Source organism: Sesamum indicum, unplaced genomic scaffold (genome assembly GCF_000512975.1).
Source record: "Sesamum indicum cultivar Zhongzhi No. 13 unplaced genomic scaffold, S_indicum_v1.0 scaffold00164, whole genome shotgun sequence".
NCBI classification, from domain to species: domain Eukaryota; kingdom Viridiplantae; phylum Streptophyta; class Magnoliopsida; order Lamiales; family Pedaliaceae; genus Sesamum; species Sesamum indicum.
Window position 1 is genome coordinate 187,211 of NW_011628068.1, and position 20,929 is coordinate 208,139.

At 35.3% G+C, this 20,929-nt stretch overlaps 3 protein-coding genes across 8 annotated transcripts; 1 reads left to right on the forward strand and 2 right to left on the reverse strand.

The window, feature by feature from the left end:
* Window positions 1-4,414: 4,414 nt before the first annotated feature.
* Window positions 4,415-6,102, forward strand: LOC105179486 (probable WRKY transcription factor 65). Its single transcript, XM_011103119.2, has 3 exons — window positions 4,415-4,776; window positions 4,985-5,152; window positions 5,303-6,102. Exons 1-3 carry the CDS (start codon window positions 4,631-4,633, stop codon window positions 5,895-5,897), a joined length of 909 nt encoding a protein of 302 aa, XP_011101421.1. The 5' UTR covers window positions 4,415-4,630; the 3' UTR covers window positions 5,898-6,102.
* Window positions 6,103-7,681: 1,579 nt separating this feature from the next.
* Window positions 7,682-11,093, reverse strand: LOC105179487 (ras-related protein RABA1d). Its single transcript, XM_011103120.2, has 2 exons — window positions 10,611-11,093; window positions 7,682-8,468 (listed from the first exon to the last, which is right to left on the reverse strand). The coding sequence occupies exons 1-2, from the start codon at window positions 10,829-10,831 to the stop codon at window positions 8,033-8,035; spliced, it is 657 nt and encodes a 218-aa protein (XP_011101422.1). The 5' UTR covers window positions 10,832-11,093; the 3' UTR covers window positions 7,682-8,032.
* Window positions 11,094-13,484: 2,391 nt separating this feature from the next.
* On the reverse strand, window positions 13,485-20,001 carry LOC105179488. 6 transcript variants are annotated; one of them, XM_011103129.2, is made up of 17 exons: window positions 19,864-20,001; window positions 18,991-19,171; window positions 18,678-18,790; window positions 18,476-18,526; window positions 18,144-18,278; window positions 17,981-18,004; window positions 17,763-17,874; window positions 17,349-17,474; window positions 17,168-17,217; window positions 16,128-16,286; window positions 15,948-16,043; window positions 15,729-15,844; window positions 15,516-15,639; window positions 14,969-15,082; window positions 14,800-14,880; window positions 14,248-14,405; window positions 13,485-13,784 (listed from the first exon to the last, which is right to left on the reverse strand). In XM_011103129.2, the coding sequence occupies exons 1-16, from the start codon at window positions 19,885-19,887 to the stop codon at window positions 14,259-14,261; spliced, it is 1,653 nt and encodes a 550-aa protein (XP_011101431.1). In that variant the 5' UTR covers window positions 19,888-20,001; the 3' UTR covers window positions 13,485-13,784; window positions 14,248-14,258. The 6 variants fall into 6 exon arrangements, with proteins under 6 accessions (XP_011101431.1, XP_011101429.1, XP_011101427.1 ...); XM_011103127.2 differs by having other exon boundaries at window positions 18,979-19,171; XM_011103125.2 differs by having other exon boundaries at window positions 18,678-18,795; window positions 18,979-19,171.
* Window positions 20,002-20,929: the final 928 nt, after the last annotated feature.

Below are 20,929 nucleotides of genomic sequence, written 5' to 3' on the forward strand. Positions count from 1 at the left end.
TATTATATAATTAGTTCAAGTTTTATCAAATTATAAGTGAAATTTTACCTCTTTCCTCACGAGGAATGAGTAGAGGAGTGGAGGAGGAAACTTTGAGGAAGTTTCAACTGATTCAATGCATTACTAGGATGAACTTACCGATATATAAAGTTTTTTTACCATAAATTAAAAAAGTTAGACTGAAGTCTATAAGGGTATTTGTGTCAGACAGAGTTATTGGTATTAACTTTGTGGGAATAAAGGATAATATGGCTGATTCTTTGACGAAATAATTAAATCTGTCACGAGTTCATAAATCCAAATTGGGGATGGGGCTGAAAATCCATTAATGATGTAACTACGATGGCATCCCAAGAGATCCCACAAAAAAGGTTCAATACGATACTAACAAGTCGTAGGGTATATCAGAGCACCAAAATAAACTGATACTTTGTATTTGGAGTCTGTCCTTTATAATTTTAGAAGGTGCTGGTACTACAAATATAGTAAGAGCCTAACTCTGAATGGGGTCAAGTCTTTTAAACAAAATGCTAGCTGTGTATCCTTAGAGATTCCCAACTAAGTGAATGTAATTGTTTGGCCGCAACTAAATAATTGGGTTATTACGAAAAATATTTATGAACATGTTCAGGACACATGACCTATAGTGTCAACCTAAAGATTAATACAAAGCCAGTGGCTTGTTGTTACTGACAAATGTTGTCACACTCACAGCCACGACAAAAATTTAAAAGAACTGCAATTGTCTTATCCTGGAAAAAATTACATTGTACTCGGTGCACAATTAATATGGGATGTATATTTTGTTTAAAACAAGCAATAAATTCTATGATTCAGTTAAATTTATAATTTCCATTAGATTGAGAATTGTTATGATATAATTCTTGTTGTAAGTTTTTTATTTAATTTTCTTGTCGTAAATAACTTTTCTAACTATTATATATTATTTCTTCCAACACGGCGTTTATTACTATTTATTTTTAAATTCGATTATTATATTTTATAACATTTGTTTAAATTACACAAAACTGAAATTTTTCCAACACATAATACTTACTAAATTGTACAGATTTGTCAAAGCTATCATAAGTTGTTCCAAAAAGGAAAAAGAAAAAGTGAGAAGATTTTTGTTTTTAATTCAACAAAAATCAAATTAGACGATAATTTTGATTTTTTGTAAGTTTTTTTATAATCTTTTAATAATAAATTTCTTTATATATATATATATATACATGTATTACGATGAAACTATAAGTTTTTCGTATCACGTTAATTATAGAAATTCTATATTTAATGATGGTTGATTAATGGAGAGTCATCCAATCCCCACAAAAACGTCTCTAATGGTTAGCCAAGAAAAAAGAAAAAACAATATTAAAAGCACGTTTTGCTTAATTCAGTCCAGAAGTCGTGGCTTATTCATTGTTCTGTATTTCCCTCCTTTCTCTTCTGCTCATTGATAGGTAGTGCCTTAGTGAAACTAATTAAATAAGAAAAAACTGAAAGACGTGTGATTAATTTGAAGACAAGTAGTTTGTAATTAAAATCGCATTTCTCTTTATAAACATATCTTCATCAAGTATCCAATAATTAACAAAGTACAGATTTGACTTTTGGGAGTGATGGCTTAACAACAAAGTGATGAATAGGATAAGTCGCGATTGATTCCAACTTAATTAAAGGAGCAAGATTTAAACCCTAAAAAGATTCTGTGATCTGTTCCATGATTATGCATTTAATGTCACCATACTCAATTTCTTACACAACCATGTGCTGCTGCTGCTACACAAACACACACACACACACTGCAATTTGATGCTGCATATATATATATATGGTTTGGAATTTCGAATTCGTGCCTTGCAAAAGCAAATATATATTTTTTTTAATACATAAATAGAGTCCAGACTTTTGCCATGCAAATTGCGATATTATTATTAATATGCAATTAATGATTAATTTATGTTCTTTAGTGCGGAAAGAGCTTTTGCATTACTCTCTCTCTTTTTTTTTTTGCATCAGATTTCCAAATTATAGTCCCTATCATAAAATCTGTGTTACTTTAATCACGATTCTAATGACCTACCACATCTTATTAATCTCTTGTTTGATAATTAATGTTCTATCCTGATTAGTAAATTCGTACTAACTACTTGATTAATGCCCCGTTGCGCGAGGTATTATCTACTCTTATTTTTTATGAGCCTCATGGCTTTTTATCCTAAAAATACGTCTCACTAAGGAGAAGATGTTTACGGATTGTAAGTCGATCAAACTCCTCGTTTGGGCGTTTATCTGCATCATCAGCCCCCAAATGAGGGGTTTGGGATGGACAAGTGGCCTCGTTCCCACAAACAGCATCAAATGGTGCAGCTAGCAACTTGATCACTACTCTGTTGCGCGAGGTATTGTCCACTATGACTTCGTATTTGTCTTACGATTTTGTCCTGACAAGACGTCTCACTAGGAAAAAAAGACACGAAAACTTATAAGCCACTCCAGCTCCTTGCCTCATTAGGGAGAGGAGGCATTGAGGCGTGTTAATCAATATGTGATGCTTAATTTGTTCAAATTTAATATAATTGTATTTTTTTTAAGACAGAAGCAGTAATTACATTATTACATCTTTGAATAAATTGGTCAACTAATTAAACAATGTAGCACTTCAATTAATACATTAATATAACTAAGAATTACGTAATAATAAATTATAATAAACTCACATCAAAATAAGACAAACTCCCATACAATTAATAAAACTACTTTCAAACTAAGTTACGAGACATCTATTAGAATAACTGCGTTTTGTACATGCATAATTGGGAAATCGCAAAATTTAACTTCAATTTGGAGCTGATTTATTCCAGGGACCAAACAGTCTTGTGCTAGTAAAACACGTGATGACGTGATAACCTAATCCTAGTAGGCGATATTACCAAATTAATTTGACTTTTATTTTATTAATATTGGACTGGATTACACATCGATTTGATGAGGAGATGTGAGAGCAACTAACGAAATTACACGGCGAAGAATATTAATTAGCTTAATTAGTCTTATTGATAATTAATTAATTAATTAATAATAGCACCCCGTTTACTGCTTCTCCATTATTGCATCGATGGTATGACCATGTGAATTTTCAAATGGTCCCCTATCGCACCAAACATAGGCTAAGTTGTCATACATTACATCATAGCTAATTATAAGTATTATGCACATTTTTTTTTTAATTTAGCATAATATATTTGTATTGATTAATTTAAGAAATTATTGTATAAAAACTAATTTAATCAGTTAGATCTGAACTCATGATAACACCTCTGGAATTTTGGAATCTTTCAAGTTGATTTAATATATAGAATGATAAATTATTTATTTGGGGTTTACCCAACAATTATACATATATCAAATAATGGTTAATCCGATTACTTATAGTATGGTAGCAACCGTTCCTACTTTACACTGATTCTATAATAAATAGTGGAAATTAGGAAAAATTATATTTTTGTCCCATATGTTAGGACTTTTTCAATTAAGTCATCACATTGCATTTTTTATCCAATTATGAACGAGCCATTAATTATTAGATAAAAAAGTGTATGTGAAAACTAAAATTTAGAAATTTTCAACTTAAGTGATGCAATATACGAAAATCGTGACAAATGAGATTAAATTAAAAATATTCTAACATATATATAAGATAAAAAATATGACTTTCTCGAAGAGAAATTATTTAAAAGTCATCATCCTTTTTCCGATAAATACGTACACAGTTAAGTACATACATATCAATTAGTATATCTCTAATTTTCAATGTTGAAATACCAACAAATAATTAACTCATTTATAACATATACTGCAGGTTCAAATTTAAAACATTACTCTAGGCACATTAATTCACTATATATATACGAGCAATTAAAAGTCATGACATTAATGTATATTGGATTATATGTGTGTGTATATATATTTCAATATTAATTATGACAACATTTATGGGATGATTTATATACATATATAAATCGATAGATTATCTAATAATATTTAACTTTAGAGATAGGTAAAAGTTAAGACACCTAGATATGTACAACCGTACTAGATATTATATATATATATATATGTTAGTATGAAGCTTTCCAAAAGAAAATATATAAAGTGGATAAGAGCAAAAATGAATGAATTGACCAATATAAGGTTGGATAGAATTAGTAATAAAGAAATTTTGCGTGGATTAAGAATGGGAAAAGTATAGGAGGGAGAGTGTAAATGTAAATGTAAATGTAGCTAATTAATCACATCATTAGAGTAATTACAACACACAAATCAACATTAAGGGCTCCCTTTCCCTTTCACATTGTAATAAAATATAACCAACTTTGGATTACTTCCACATTTGCTTTGCACCTTCTCTATAAACTATACTAATCTCTGTCTGCATTCTCCCCTCGTATTAAAACACACCACCAAATCCACAACTTCTCTTCCTTCATTTCTTGTTCTCATCAATCAATCAATCTCTTTCTCTCTCTCTCTCTCTCTCACACACACACACACACACACACAAAGACTATTGGTATCATCGCATCATCATCATCCCAGTTGAATCAGTGTACTTGCTTGCTTGGCCATGACCAGAAGATTCAACAACCACCACAAGTTTGTCAGCGAGCTGGGAGACTCTGAGAATTCGCCTGAAAACAGCGCTGGAGAGTCGCCGCGCTCCGCCGTGTCTGTTGATGCCAAGATCGCCTCTACTTCCTCTTCCAAAAGAAGGTATACTAATAAATTCTTTCTCATATGCGCATATGAATTCACGGTTCTGTCTCTCTCTCTACCTGTATATATGTATGTATCTGTCCGAGCGTGGTTTATTTTTAGGGGAAAACTTTTTTAGGGTTTAATTGATTGAGGGTTTCATGTGCATGCATATGGGGTTAGTTATTAGGAAAATAATTAAATGGGTTTTGGTTTAATTATACAGTAGTAGTAGTAGTAGGCGAGCAATACAGAAGAGAGTGGTGTCAGTGCCAATCAAAGACGTACAAGGATTCAGGCTGAAAGGTGAATATCATATCACTGCTCCACCTTCTGATTCCTGGGCCTGGAGAAAATACGGTCAAAAGCCCATCAAAGGTTCCCCCTATCCAAGGTAATCATACAAACAATTTCCATTCTTTAATTTTCCACCTAATTAATTAATTACATACCTCTTCATTTCTGGGAGAGGGAAAAAAAAACAGGGAAGTCATCTTGGGTACTTGAAGATAGTAATTAAATTAAATTTATTGTGAAACTGCAGAGGATATTACAGATGCAGTAGCTCAAAGGGATGTCCAGCAAGAAAACAAGTGGAGAGGAGTAAACTGGACCCTAACATGTTAGTGGTCACATATTCTTGTGAACACAACCACCCTTGGCCAGCATCCAGGAACAACCACCACCATACAGCCTCCGCTTCAGCGGCCGCAGCAGCCTCCACCACAACCGTCACGACTTCAGAAGAGGAAGAGGAAGAGGAAGAAGAGGAGGAGGAGGAAGAGAAAAAACCTATCATCACGAGTAATACAACAAATCAGTCTCATCATCAGGAACTCGTTCCAGATTATAATAAATTCAATAATCTTTGTGAAGTGCCCTTAATTCATGCTAGTGAATTTGGATGGTTCACTGATTTTGAGTGCGCGGCTAATTGCACCATGCTGGAGAGTCCGATCTTAACAGAGGACAGAATCACTACAGATAATGAAATGGCCATGATTTTCACAATGCGGGAAGAAGATGAGTCGCTTTTCGCCGATCTTGGTGAGCTGCCGGAGTGTTCAACCGTATTCCGCCGGGGGATGGCGCAAAGAGAGGCGGAGCAACGACGGCCAGGCTTGGCGACCACCAGTTGAGTCGATACCATGTGCCTGCCCCACCATTTGTCTTCTCATATGAACAGATTATTTTGGTTTCATGATGAGCATCGTAAGGTAGAAGATAACCTAGTTTTTTTCTTTTAAGAAAAGGTCTGCACATTTTTTATGTAATTTGAATTATCATCAGTGTAGCAGTTAGGGAATAAATTAAAAATGTTTGATTGGGGGGTTGATGTCATAATCTTCTTGTAATTAGCACCACGCTCCTCTCTCACACACAGACACACACACACTCTCTCTCTCTCTCTCTAACTGCTATCTTAATTCATTGTCTTGTGTGACGTTTATTTCAGAAATTTTTAACCAACTACTTATTATTGAAATGTACAACTTCTCTATTAAAATATATATATATATATATATAAATAAAAAATGTACAACTTCTGGCCTTGAAAATTATTAGGGATAATTAAATTGTTGTTTCATGACATTTTAATTTAATTACACATAGCTATTTTAAGATTAGAGAAATTACATATAATATTCTTAACATTTATTTTTTCTAATAAATAGACCCAATTTATAAGTCAAATAAATTCATCAAATTTGCTAATTTAGCAAAAAATTTGAATTAAAATTCATATTAATCTCAAATTAATTTATTACTAACTTACTACAAGTCAAATAATTTTTCAAGCCTAAAGTCAGTAATAAATAATCTACCTTATAAGGGTAGTTTGGTCATAAAAAATTTATTTTATCTGGAATAAGTCAATTTGGGAGTAAATATGGATTTTGATTCGATATTTCTATCAATATTAATAAATTTGGTGACGTGTGGCTAGCAGAGGGATATATTTATTAAACTATAAATAAACATTAAGGATAATAGATGCAATTTTTTATATCACAAGGGCTCTACATAAGTGTAATTATACCAAATATCAGGGAAAAACAGTGTAATTATTCTAAATTATTAACTGAAAAATATGATCACATCACTTTTAAGGAATTGCACTCTGCTTGAATGCAGGCATAAACAAATTTGAAATTATGATTTTGAATTCCACCGTATATATGGATATTTATTTTATCACTTTAAGTGAGTTTGTTATATATCTTATGGTTATTTATTATATTAATATATTGATTGAATCGGTACATTACTCACTTTATTAAAATATTAATATAAAAATGCAATTACCTTTTCTATATAAAAAAAAATCCTATAAAAGTACAAGTGTTGGCATTAATGTCAATAATTAGCAAATTAGCTTAAACGTAAACCTGTTATTATGATTCTTACAGTATAAAAATAATGTTAATATCTGCTCAAGGATGATGAGGGAGTATATTATATTATTTACTAATATCGATGGGGTAGATAAATATTTAAATAGAAATAGCAGGTAAGGGATGGGTTAATTATGAGTTAGGAGGGACCACAAATACATTTGGGTTAATTAATTTCCAAATTGATGATATCTTTATTCTAATGAGGATTGTAATTAATGGAAGAGCATAGCCCCGATGCTGGATTAAGGGCTTTTTCATGAGACGACCAGTCCCCACATGTTACACGTGCAACTCATCGCACTAGATGCGATTCTTTGATACCGTCATTTTATTGATTAACAACTCTGGTTAATCTTCCTCTTATCTTATCCCTATGAAGCATCGGGCACATAAATAAATATATGGCAAGGAGCAAGTGAAAGGACAGAAGCCTTCCAATCATTGTTCATTTTCTTGTTCATTTGCATCTGCGGTTTCTCAATATTGCTGTAACTTGTAAGAATATTACCATCAGCTCAAAATGCTGTTTGAAAAGAGATTCTTCAGACAGACAGATGTACTTGGTGAATGGTGGCAGGAAATACATAGGAAAAGAATGTGTAATTCTTAGAAATTGGAAGCAAATTGAACTGAAGCAGCGGCAGAAATATGGTGTTTGGTTCAGAACATTGTTCCCTAGACATCTAATGAATTGACATTCCATCTAACGTGAAAGCGGTAGAGTAAAGCATGTTAATAATAGTTATTCTTCTCTTTGCGGCTAATATCTGCAGCAGTGGCATCGATTGGATAAAATTTTACACCACAAACCCGAACAGGTGCAGCGAAACAAACACAATGCGTTGTGTCAATTTCCGCGAACCGTCTTTTTAAACCTACGAGGAGCAGCAGCCGGCTTTCTTCACAGCAGATACATCTTTACTAACGTCGATTTTCTCACCCTTGGAAGGGACGTTTGCTGCAGCCCCATCATCACCCGTCTCCATGGTCTTCTTGCTCACGATCCGATATATCTGAGTAAGAACCTCTGTGAACGCATTATCCACGTTAGTAGCATCAAGTGCGGAAGTCTCCATAAAGTAAAGTGACTCCCTCTCAGCAAAAGAAGTTCCGTCTTCGGTTGAGACTGCCACCAGATGTCGAAGGTCAGATTTGTTGCCAATAAGCATGACGACAATGTTGGGATCGGTATGGTCTCTCAGCTCCCTTAGCCACCTTTCGACGTTTTCAAATGTGGAGTGCCTAGTGACATCATAGACAAGCAAAGCACCAACAGCACCACGGTAGTACGCACTGGTGATGGCTCGGTATCTACAGACCGTAAGGGAGGCAAAGCCGTTCAGTGCAGAGAAGGCAACAGACAAATAAAGGAAACCACCAAGTCTACATCTCCTCATATCAAGAATGCTGATATAGCATACAAGTGGATGGGATCAAAAAGACAACTACACATTCAAATATATTTCTAATAACACGAGTTAAAAGGCTTACTTTAGGTAGTGGTGCCTATCAATAGGTCCTGTTATCACTTTGACGCATCTCTTCATCTATTTTCCTTTAATTTCAATGCTAAATTATGATAGTTAGAGAAATTGTAAAATGAATTTCAGGAATGGTGATTTCAGTCTAGGTTGATCTAACAATTTGGTATAAGCTCTCAAACTCTGTGTGACATGACAAGACAGTGCGTATGTTGGCTGGAGCCCACTGGAACTATGCATGATATTTGGCACCGGAGTGAAGTCTAATACTCTGAATCATTCTTATAACTAAATGCTATTTTATAGCCTAATGTACATAATTGGTCCATTGTTACCCTGATGCATGTTGTTTTACAATTTCCAAAAAGAGCATGAGTCGAAAAGGTTTGGTGGATTTTAATTATGTTTACCAAAATACAGATCCATTTCCACTATACAGTAATAATTACAAGGACAAAGCTAGAGACCTGCAATTGCTCCGAGTACCTCGAAAAGGTTGAAGGTCTTGAATTAGCTCTTCTCTTTGTACATGTACATATATATATGTATCAAGAATGCTTGTCCTAAATGTCTCTTAGTCTTAGGTGAGAACAATTTAAAGTTTACAACAGCAGAATTTATAGGTTGAGCAATGTTAGAAGTGACAACAGAACTTGACCATTGCACCTCTGAAATTTACATGGGATTCTGGCGGGTAAAATGCCATAACCACATTAAAAGCAAAAGTAAGACTACCAATTGCATGAAATGCATGACAAGAAGCCCAAAACTTTTCATGAAGCAGATATCTCCTAAATGAGATTAAAAGGCTCTATGCACCAAGACTGTCTTGCTCACAATTAATGAGTTTCCACCGTCTGTGCTCCAACATGTCACAAGCAACTAGAATTATATATTCTTTGTTGGAGTAAGAGAAGAAAAAGGGTTGATAACAATTTTCTCAGCTAACCTCGATAAAACCAGCAACCCGTCAAAGTGTTTTGTATGTCATTCAGATCAGTAACCTACTACATACTGTGCAGTTGGCAATTTTGAGTATGACTATGACTCTATGATCCGTTTCAAAATGAATAACAGCATAGTATATGTCATATAATCAACAAAATTGGAATTTCAGAAAATCTTACACACAAGACCATTTTGATGGTAGCTACTATAGTATCAAGTCAAAGTGTCAACTACGTAGATGGACATGGCAAAACTTTGAAATAACGGATTCTAGTTTACATTCTCATGGTCCTAGAAACACCAAACAAGCTAAGAACTGCTTTGGTTGAGGTTGGACAAAAATGCAGTTTCAACAAGCATATGAAATTACTAGCCAACCCGTAAACAACTTCAAATTGCTCACCTGACTTAGATTTGCAGTACTAGTCAATGTTCTGTGAGCATAAGCAGATGAGATATTTCCTAAGTTTAACATCTTTTCACACTTCCTCCCAGTTATTTATAAGATTACTTATATAATCCAATAGTAAAATTACCATGTACCATCGCGGAACAGGCCATTAATCATGTCTGGTAAACGAGAGGATAGCTACTCTGGACAGAAAAAAAATTGATAAATAAAAGGGCAAAAAACAATATGCCTTCCAAACAATCTTCAAACTTATATAAGCCCAGATCAGCAAGACTTCTTTCTAGCTCAAGACTAAAATATCATTGTCATAGCATTAGTCTTCAGATCTATCCTAATCATTCTTCAGCTGTCTGCAATACTCTGAGAATCTACAAGAAGCTTCCAGAACCACTATACTCCATAAATGTCCCATCAAGACATAAAATTCACACCTTATACACAAAACCAAGATTAGATTTAGCAATTTTAAACAAAGATCTCACACCACCAACAGCAAGATCCATTTCATCACAACTATAAAAAGAAACTGATCAATGCAAGCAAATAGTAAACCAAGGGAGGACAAAAGAAATAGATCAGAGAGCTTGAGAAAAGATTAACGAAAAATGTCACCTTTCTTGGCCAGCAGTGTCCCAAATCTGAGCCTTGATGACTTTTCCATCAACAGTCAAGCTTCTGGTGGCAAACTCAACACCAATAGTTGATTTGGACTCAAGGCTGAACTCATTCCTGGTGAATCTTGAAAGCAAGTTGGACTTGCCCACCCCTGAGTCCCCTATCAAAACCACCTTGAAGAGGTAGTCATAGTCATCTTCTGCTCTGTAGCCTGCCATCTCTCTCTCTTTTAGACTTATCACAGGGTATGAGGATCCAGCTTATGAAACCCTCTTCTGAAAAACGAACAATGGGGGTGATACTTCAAAGAGCACAATGAGGATGGTAAAAGTAAAGCAATCTGTAAGATGATGGCTATTCTCTATTTTACTACTGTGTGACTGTGAAAGTATTTCCGTTTCTTTTCTCTTTTGAGTTCTTTCTTTTTCCTCCGTTTCCTTTTGGACCCCAGTGCTACATAGTGGGAAATCGCAGAGACTGAGCTCTCAACCAGGCTGACTGGGGAGGACAACGAGGAGAAAAATGCTGAGTGGGTTTCATTCAAAACCAAATCTTTTTTCGTACAACGTGAGTTGGGCCATAGATTGAGCCCATGAACATGGATTTCGGACCACAGTTTAAACTGTCAAGACTCATTTTTCACGGCCAACGTTGGCCCAATTTTGTGCTACCTCAAACCGCAGACCAAATCGGTTCTAAGCGTGACAATCACAGAAATAGTTAGCACAAATTAAATAAACTTTTACAAGACAAAAACCCAAGTGAGCTGAGAATAGCACATGCACCTTCCCAAACTCCACACATGAAAAAGCATCAGATGTTGTCTTACAATTATGCTGTCTGACTCCATGGCTGCATACAGCCATACGCGTCTTTATCACTCAACTGATCTTTGTATTGTATCTTTTTGCTGGGCAGGACCAATATATACTGTGATGTCTTCTTCTCAAAATACCCCACCAATCTTCTCAAGCACTTTTTAATTTATTCCATTGTTTCATACACAAACTTTTTCTTTCTTTTCTTTTTTTTTTTCATTATCTTTATTCAACGCTTCTTTTGAGGTTTAGTCCATTCATTCATCAGTCTCTGAAATCAAATGTCCGTCTCTGAAATCTCATCCACAACAACTCAAGCACAGAGGATTCAACTGGTGTCCAAGTCTGTCTCGGAAAGACTGCTCTCCAAGTTCTCTGATGTATCAGAATTCAGCTTTGACTACTCACAGAGCGGGTTGTGGTCTCCTCCTGTTCAAAGACGCGTGTTTTTGAGTTCTCCTGGAGAGATTTTCACGGAACAAGACATGATTGCCAAGCTAAGAAGCGCTCTGGAAACCCCCAGGAGCAGAAGACGATCCAGGCTTTCTTTTAATGTACGTATTAAACCTTTCTGTCTATCTCTTGTACAGAAAAGGCACATTTTTGTTGATTGTGCAATATTCTTCCGCGCGCAGGCATGCTTATGCTCTCCAAAGAGATTCTGAATACAACCCCCATTGAGGCCCGAAGAATTGTACATTCTTCTCTACATTCAAGATTATGCAAGATGTGAGCGCCTGCTGGATCTTCTCTTTTTCGTCTTCTGCTCGTCATTTTTGTCTGAAGTTTAGAGAAACAGTTCGATGATGGGATCGCTTGATTAGGAATTTCTTGGGACCTGGCTATCATTTTTCCACAGGAACACTCCCTCGTCATCACTTCCAGCCCCACCGGCCCTGACCTATGTATGTTTTTTTTTTTTTTCTCCTTTTTAGGCCTATGTAATATTTACTTGACCTCTAACCACTTATTGTATAAAATTTTTAGACAGCCTAATAGGCAGTTAACATGGCAATATGTGGCCCCAATTTGAGGTGAAGACTGCTGCGTAGAATTTAGATAACTCAACCCACCTCAAAAGGTAGAATGAGTAATCAACATGTAGAATTAATCCCACAAAATAAACGCTCTACGATTAATTCAAGATTAAATTTATTTTATCACTTATTTTGAATATTTAAAGTAAACATGGCGCTGCGATATTATTTCACCTATGCATTTATCTTTATTTATGCATGCATATAAGATTCGTAAGCAGCAGTGTCTGAGACGCATATTTCTGGAGTCAGAATTCTTGGGATTTAACAAATGGCACGCCTTACTAGAAGAGTTGATTTGGTTTCTTTTTTTGTTCTTTTCTTTTTCCCTAAATGGACCAGTGAAATTGGTACGTAAACTTACAAAAGTGCAAGTACAATTATCAAAAGAATAAGTGCAAGCACTAATTCATAACCTGTAATCTCTGTCTGTCATCAGCATATGCGTAAGGTACTGAACTGGAGTAAGAACGAACAGTTTGGGTAAATTCTCCAACATATTCCATGTGACGTCGTCCTTTACATAAGCCTAGTTACCAACATCACCTTTAATACTTACTATGCCCAACAGTACACTGTCGAGTATTGTGCAGTGAAAAAGTAACAGTTTCTGCAGTGATGAACTACTTCCAATGTCCTACAAATTTACGAGAACTTATCATCTCTGCTTGCAGGAAGCAGTGAAAGGAATAGAACTGCCTCGCTCTGTCTCCTGCTCAAGCCAATCCTAAATGTACCTTTGAAATTTGAATATAAGAAAATCGTCATCATTGCGGAAGCACTGCGCTTTCATGAATCTTGCTTGAAGCGCCCCCACACTTAATATTTCTACTTCACCTTCATTAACTAGCCCGACTGAGCCCCTTTACGCCTCACCGGCTACCGGTCTCCTAAAACCCAAACTTATCTCATTCTGTCACTGTCAACAGGCCAAAGAGCTTTCGCAAACATACGTTCTCGCAAAATTTATAAACATTCAAAAAAGTTCTTGAAAATCAGGCTGTGAATGGTTCAGATTTTAGTGGATAAGGGAGTACACTCACCACACTTCATGAACAAGATGGAATCAGGATACAACTTCATGGTATATCATACAGTTAGGAAACACATGTAAACAGCACACTAATTTACCTTTCCCTTGGTCGTCTTCTTCACTACCTCTAACCTTTGCGGTTATATTACATACAAGTCAGATATCTTTTACAACCCACATCAAACAGTAATGCAACCACCCTTTTCTCGATGGTCTTCATATCTTGTTTAAAATACTGACTGTATACAGCAGACTAACCAAATACTTGCCAGAATAGAAGAACCTGTCAATTTCAATTGCATCACTCTGAATCAGTTGAGATGCTAGATTATGATATTATATATACATATATATTTAGCGTAAAATTACGCAATAGTAAATTGGTGCCTAATAAAACAGACACTCCTGTCCTATCTCAAAGTGTTGGCCACGTCTGTTAGGTTGAGTTTCCAGCAATGGTAACAAAATGAAATGAAGCATAGCATCTCATTTGAGATGTCAGTTTTGTACTTTTATTTATCTGAAAATCAAGAAATTAATTGAGCTAAGGTTTCTATAAATGCTAAGAAAATGGAAGTGAAGATCTCTAGTTAAATACATCTTAAGCATTTATGTGAAAATCAAGAAACAATTTTGAAATATTCATATATAATTAAATAAGTAAAACAAGTAGTATTTCTTCTTGTTGCTTGACATTGAAACCGATAAACTACCAACACAAAATAGATTGCTAAAAATCAACTCACCATGCAGGGTTTTAGACAGGAACAGGAGTTTGCCCTAAGCTTTCTTTCCCTGTAATGCCTTCTTTGAGAGTTTGGAAGTACAGATTGTAGTCTTTTTCTGGGGGAGGATTTTCTGGATCCACTGTATATGGTTCACTGAATGGAATAACACTCTTAACCTGTAAAATAAAGAAAAGAAAACTTTCACTAAGACACAACAAAACTTTCATTTTTAGCGTCAATAGGAAGAAATGAGAAAGCACACACAAGACATAAATAAATCCTTTCTAACCCTGTTAAAACTACTCCCTGCAATAATTCCATATCAATTAAGTGTTATAACCCTTGCAGAAACCAACATATCTCCAATTGTCACCTCTTAAAAAAGAATAAAAAGAAAGAAAAATTAAAGGTGTTAACTTCTTTTTTGTGCAAGCGAATCATATCATTTTGAACTGCACGCTTAATCATACTTCAAAATGCTGGGAGTTCGCCTGTGAAAACATATAATTCTCTTTTTTATGCTTAAAAGCAAATGTACCAAATTGTAGAATATTATATATCCGCTACAACCTCAAATGTCTTGTCACACGCATAAGGGCTTTCAATTGCAGCAACACATATTCGAGCAACCTCCTCCCTGGAAATCTTCCCCTACACAACAAGATTAAGCAAAATAAGGTTTCTAGGTTACCCCATAACATAATAAACTTGGTATTACATCTCGAATTGATGCCCATACTGTTATATTGTCTCCCTGGTCAAAGATGAGATCAGCTCCAGCAGGTTCCTCAGTTAATGCACAGGGCCTGACGATTGTGTATGGTATCCCACTTTCCCTGATCAAATCCTCTCCCTGGGCCATGATTTTACCAGTAAAAGAATGGAAATTTAGTTATAGCAAACAACTAAATGAGATTGCCAGCATTAACTAATGTATGACGTGTTAAAAAATTAAGTGGATGAGAAAGCTAGCTCTATTAGTTTATAATACAATTTATCTTTAACTGGAAACAGGGATTAGGAAAGATATCAATCTTGCAAGTTTACCCCGATTCCAGCACTGATATATGTCATGTTGGGGTACATCCCACAATCTCTTAATGTATAAGACTGATTAGGAAAGATTTCCATTACTCTAGTTTAGCTTCAATGTAATCCTAGCATCCCAAACATATCAAGCAAAAGGCTACCGAGGAGAAAAAGTTGGATGTTTAAACATGCAAATTTGCATTACTTCAATGACCAAAGTATATATTATTTTAAGAACAGAACCAAATATGAAGAACCTTTAACTTGTACGTTAGGATGAAACCCAATTCCCTGTTCAAGCGGACAGCTGGAGGCTGTTTGCTTAAATCAAGTCCTGGCCTATCAGGTCTTGTGACACCGGCTGAGCTCACGTGCACAAACCTGAGATATTATGAAGATACTAAAACAGGGACTGAAGACTCAGTGTAACAGGTGCAAATGTTACATGAAACATAGTTGTATTACTGAACCTGGGAGTGATCGGCTCCTTCATGTAAGCCCGTATGGTGGATATTGGAAGTTGAAATTGACCTTCCACAAAAGTTGGGTTTAACTTCCCATCATACTCGAACTTGCTGAACATCAGCTGTAAATATTATTGTATATAAACCGCACTGTGCAGAAGAAAAATGTAATGCTCGACAATTAAAGGGATTATATTTACATAGAAGATTTTCATGGAAGCATGCCTGTAATGATATGATTTCACTGGGATTAAATGGTGGTGCATCGGGGATGGTTCGTGCTCGAAATATAGGCCTCAAAGAAGAGAAAGGTAAGCGAACCTGGAATTAATTAATTGAAACATAAAGGTCGCTATTGATCTTAATTGTTTCTTGAATTCAGAAAAACTACATAAAATTGCTAACCGATTGCCACTGGTCCTTCACAGTGTCAAAGCCCGTTGTATATCCAACCGTGTCCCAATCACGGCTGGTTCGAACAATGAGTTTATATCGACGGCCATCACCTTTAATGCGTAACTCAAGGCCATCATAAGCAGACAGATCTTCTGCTATAGAGAAATTCTGCAAACGAATTAGAGAAGTCTTAATCCAAAGATCACAACAGCTGTTGCATTTTGTAAATCTATCAAGAAGACAAAATAGGGTCATGGCCTTGATTAGATCGTAATGTCAAAACATAAGGAAAGCAAGTGCTAGTAGTTGCTTGAACATCAGACACAGAGTATGAAATAGCACATCTTAAGACGTGATCCAATAGCCAAGGGCCATATAAGATGGGACGAGTCATAGTTCAGTTGTATAAGCTGCACCATTTAAGCATTTAATGAAACATACCTAAGTTGTCTGGCAGCCATGCATGTGGAACAAGTTTTATAAAGATTCAAGTGAAACAACTGGCGGAGAGATATTTGCTGGAAAGGAACAAAATACTTCAATGGGACCAAATTTGACCATGGTCAATTAGCCTCAGTCAATTCTATGATTACATTAACTTCAACATCTTATTATTTTTTTTAGTCATGAAATGTGTATGATGCCTCTTGAAATAAAAAAAAAGATTATGTGATGAGCATTTCATAAAACATGAATCATCCTATTAGCATAGATGGAATCTAGCTTAGCATGCAAAAAAGTTGCAACCTCATGTAGACATTGCTTTTAATTAATGAAGGATTTAAAGTACACATAACAGTCCTTTTCAAGTATCAAATAAATCAGATTCAAAAGAAAGTGAAAAAAATATGGTCATTGGAATCAACCACATAACTAATGAGCCCCTTCAGCGATTGCAGAAAGAATTTATGATAGAAGAAGAATGCACAAGATACAACAAACAGCAGAAAAACAATACCATTTACCAAACATAAAAACTGGAAAAGAGGATCTTTTAAAGACACATGCAACATGACAGGGAGAGAGACCGGGATAAAGTTACAACCTACCCTTGTCCTTATACTGGTAAAACCTCCATTGTTTGCGGTTGAAACAACACCTGAAGAGAAAATGTAAACACAACAATTAAAGCAAAAAAGCGATCAGGTAGCAGATCTGCAACAATTACTAGCTCCCTAAAGCTTTAAGATATTTTTATAAACATTAGATATAAGCATTAGAGCAACGGACCTCTGAAAATTCCTGTTGGTCCACCATTTTCACCACCATTAGGATCAATCTGAAAGGTACTTTCGCTCACTCCTCCCATGACGACATCATCCAAGGCACCCCAAGGAAGTTCTCTAGATGAAGTGCCTGAGGAGGTAATGGAAAAACATAATCCAAAGAGAATGTATGTTAAACAATAACTAAGAATATTGGGCTGAATGAAGGCAAGAAAGGAGATCAATTTAAATTCAAAACTTAATTCAATAACCAATACATATAAAGTATTATCATCATCTCAAAAACCTATTAAAATACCTTCCAAGAATTTGATCATCATCTGATTCGCCTAATTGCATTGTGATATAAAACTATTTCCGGTAACATGTATGTATCATGGATGTTCCTGAATTGACAGCTTACTGCACAAGAGCATACCTTCAAATCCAAACACCAGTTTTCCGCTGCGAAGTCCAACATTTTCTTTAACAGCATTGATCAGATTTTTCATCCCGATGAACTCCACCATTTCAGGGGAATCACCTTTAATCTACTTTCATCAATCAAAACGGTGAGAGAAGAAAATAGAGTTATGCCTCAGTGAATGACAAACAAATAACAGTTCTAAGATAAATTTTGGGCAATCAATTACCAACCTCAGGTTCAAAGAACTTGATTCCCTGCAACAAAGGTTTGAGATTAGACCTCAAGCCAGGAGCACCAGACTCAACACTGTAGGAATAAATAAAGGCAGATATTTCGGAGGAGCAAATGAATAAGCTATCAGTATCCTCATCCCTTTCGTGAGATTATAATTACCTGACTATACTTGGCCCTATCTGGAGTATCACCTTCCTTTGGGCCAACAATGACTGAAACAGCATTAACCACCATTCTTACTCCTTTAAAGTACTCGGGTATCAATGTGCTTGCTTTTGTAATATCTCCGACAATCTAACAAGTTATTTTGGAAATGTGAAAGTAGCAAAACAAAAGTTGGTTAATTTTACCAACAACTAGAAAAGTTTAATACTCATAAAGCTCTATTGATCACTGGAGCTTGGAAACACCAACGTCAAGGTTTGAATTAATCTCACCCTAGACTTGGTAAAAGGATAGACGACGAAAAGTTAAAAGGCAGAAAATCTCACCAAGTCAACATCTGGACCAAGCATTCTTCTTGCTTTCTCTTCATTTCTGACCTGAAAATGATGTTAGTCTAAGATTGGAATCATGAAAGGTCATAATGCCCACACTTAGAAAACTTTAGATTATAAACTTCTCCACCTTGGTTTATCAATACATTTGCATACAAAGAGAATAATAAGCATTTTTCTATACGAGATAAAGTACCAATACTCGAACTGGTAACCCCTTTTTGCGTAAGAGATCCACCACTCTTCTGCCAACACCACCTGTAGCTCCAGCTACCAGTATTATCCTTGAAGTGTCCATTGCTTTTTCCGCTTCGCTAGGTGATGGACCAGAGAGTTTCTCAATCAGATTTTGAAAGAACTTCAAATGTAAGTGAAACTTGTCAGACAAAATATGGGATAACTTGAGCTCCACAAAGATATCATGAAGGATCAAGAAAATTAAACCTTTGCAGGAGAGGGTGGCCCGTTAAAGAAATACAATGTTTTCAAAAATCTACCTACGTCCCAACCTTGCCTTCCAGCTTCCGAGAGAATGAGACCTCGGTGGGTTCTCAAGGAATGAAATGATAACTTTTTCTGGTAAACAAGCGGCTGAAATTTGCACGGGAGAAAAGGATTTGGAAGAGGAGAAGAGAACGACGAGTGATATGGAGATGATCCAGCCAATTTTCTGCCAACAAGTGGAACCCCCTGCAGCATCAAGCATTCTTATAACATTATCCTATGCAAAGAACTGAAGCAGCACCAGAAACATTAGTATACTGTAGCAGTACTGAATTCTTATTACTTTTTATGATGACTCTTCAAGAAAAATAATTGAGAGTAGAACGGCACTAATTTAATAAACCCATAGCAAAATCCCCTTAAAAGGTTCACCCAAATAAGCGTTTGGTGACATGTGAAACCCCCGAAAAACCCCACCCTGCACATGACATGAGTTACAATTGAATCTAACTTCTTTTTCTCTCTGGAAAAGAAGAGCCATTCGAACTAGCAACACCCTCAATATTAGAAAAGTAATATTCAGAAATCAGATAACAATGCTTAGAACAGTATGATTAAGGCAAACAAAGTCTTCTGAACATGCATGACTTAAAATATGAAACCAAAAGTAAAATTATTGAAGTTACGTCCATGAAGGCCTTGACCTGCAGAATATCTACAATACGTAATCACAGCAATATCCACAGAAAATTAGTCATATAAAAACGATCGCAGTCATACATATCCAACATCCCTACAAACTCACAGTATTCATAAAATTTAAGAAAAGAGAAAGAAAAAGAAAACCAAGAAACAAAACAAAATTCTTGAAAATTCAAGATTACAACAGTAATCCCAAGAGTCCAGAATCAAAGAAAAGAAGAAAATGGCTTCGTTACCGTAGAATGGCAATGGCACTCCATGTATATTTCGACTCAAGTAAATTAGCATTCATTCAAAAATATACATTATGATGTATGATATAGAAATAGCTGGAGTTAACGCACACCACATACTAGAACACTTCCGTGTGCTCGCAAGAAAAATCCCCCGTAATCTTGGAAAATCCCCTCCCATTCCTTTAACTTCAATAATCTCCAATTTCAACTGAAATCGCTGATTCGAACAAAGGCCCGCGCTTGAAGATGTAATGCGATTCTATGTACTAGTCACCAAATTAATCCAAGGCCCATATGGGTGCGGACTGCGGAGACCCAAAACCCTAGATACATATTGGACATTCAAACCTTGTTTTCGGCCCACATAGCCGATTTACAGTTGGGCTCACTATAGTGCTTCCAGCCCAATTAATAAGACTTTACCAATTATCACCGCTTTCCTAAGCTTCAACTATAATATCAAACAAAATTTTATTCTACTTTTTATAAAATAATTAAACTGATCCAATCAAAAAATAAAATTTCAAATTAATTATTTTTCTTCTCTTTTCTAGCTTTATCTAATATTTTCTCCCTCCTTTCACCTTTCCAGCATTAAACAATAAATAGGGATGATTACACCTTCCTCCCCTGAGATTTAGTGTAATTACACGTAATTTTTTTGTGATTTGAAAAGTTACATTTATCACTCATAAGGTTTGCTTTTATTTAATAAATAAATCCCTCCACCAGTTAAAATTCACTAAATTTGTTGATATTAACAAAAAAAAATTAAATAAAAATTAATATTTACCCTCGATTGACTTATTGCAGGTTAAACAATTTTTTTCGGATTAACCTATCTTTATGACGGTGAAGATATACCTCTTCACATACATTAACGCGTGAAGACATATGAAAATAATTTGGTCATAAAAAGATTCATGTAACATACTATAAGTCAGAAATAAGTCAATTGGAGATAAATATTTTTTATTTTTGTTAATATCAGCAAATCCAGTGAATTTTAACTAACGTATGGAATTATTTGTTAAATTGAAGCAAATCTCAGGGATGATAGACGTAA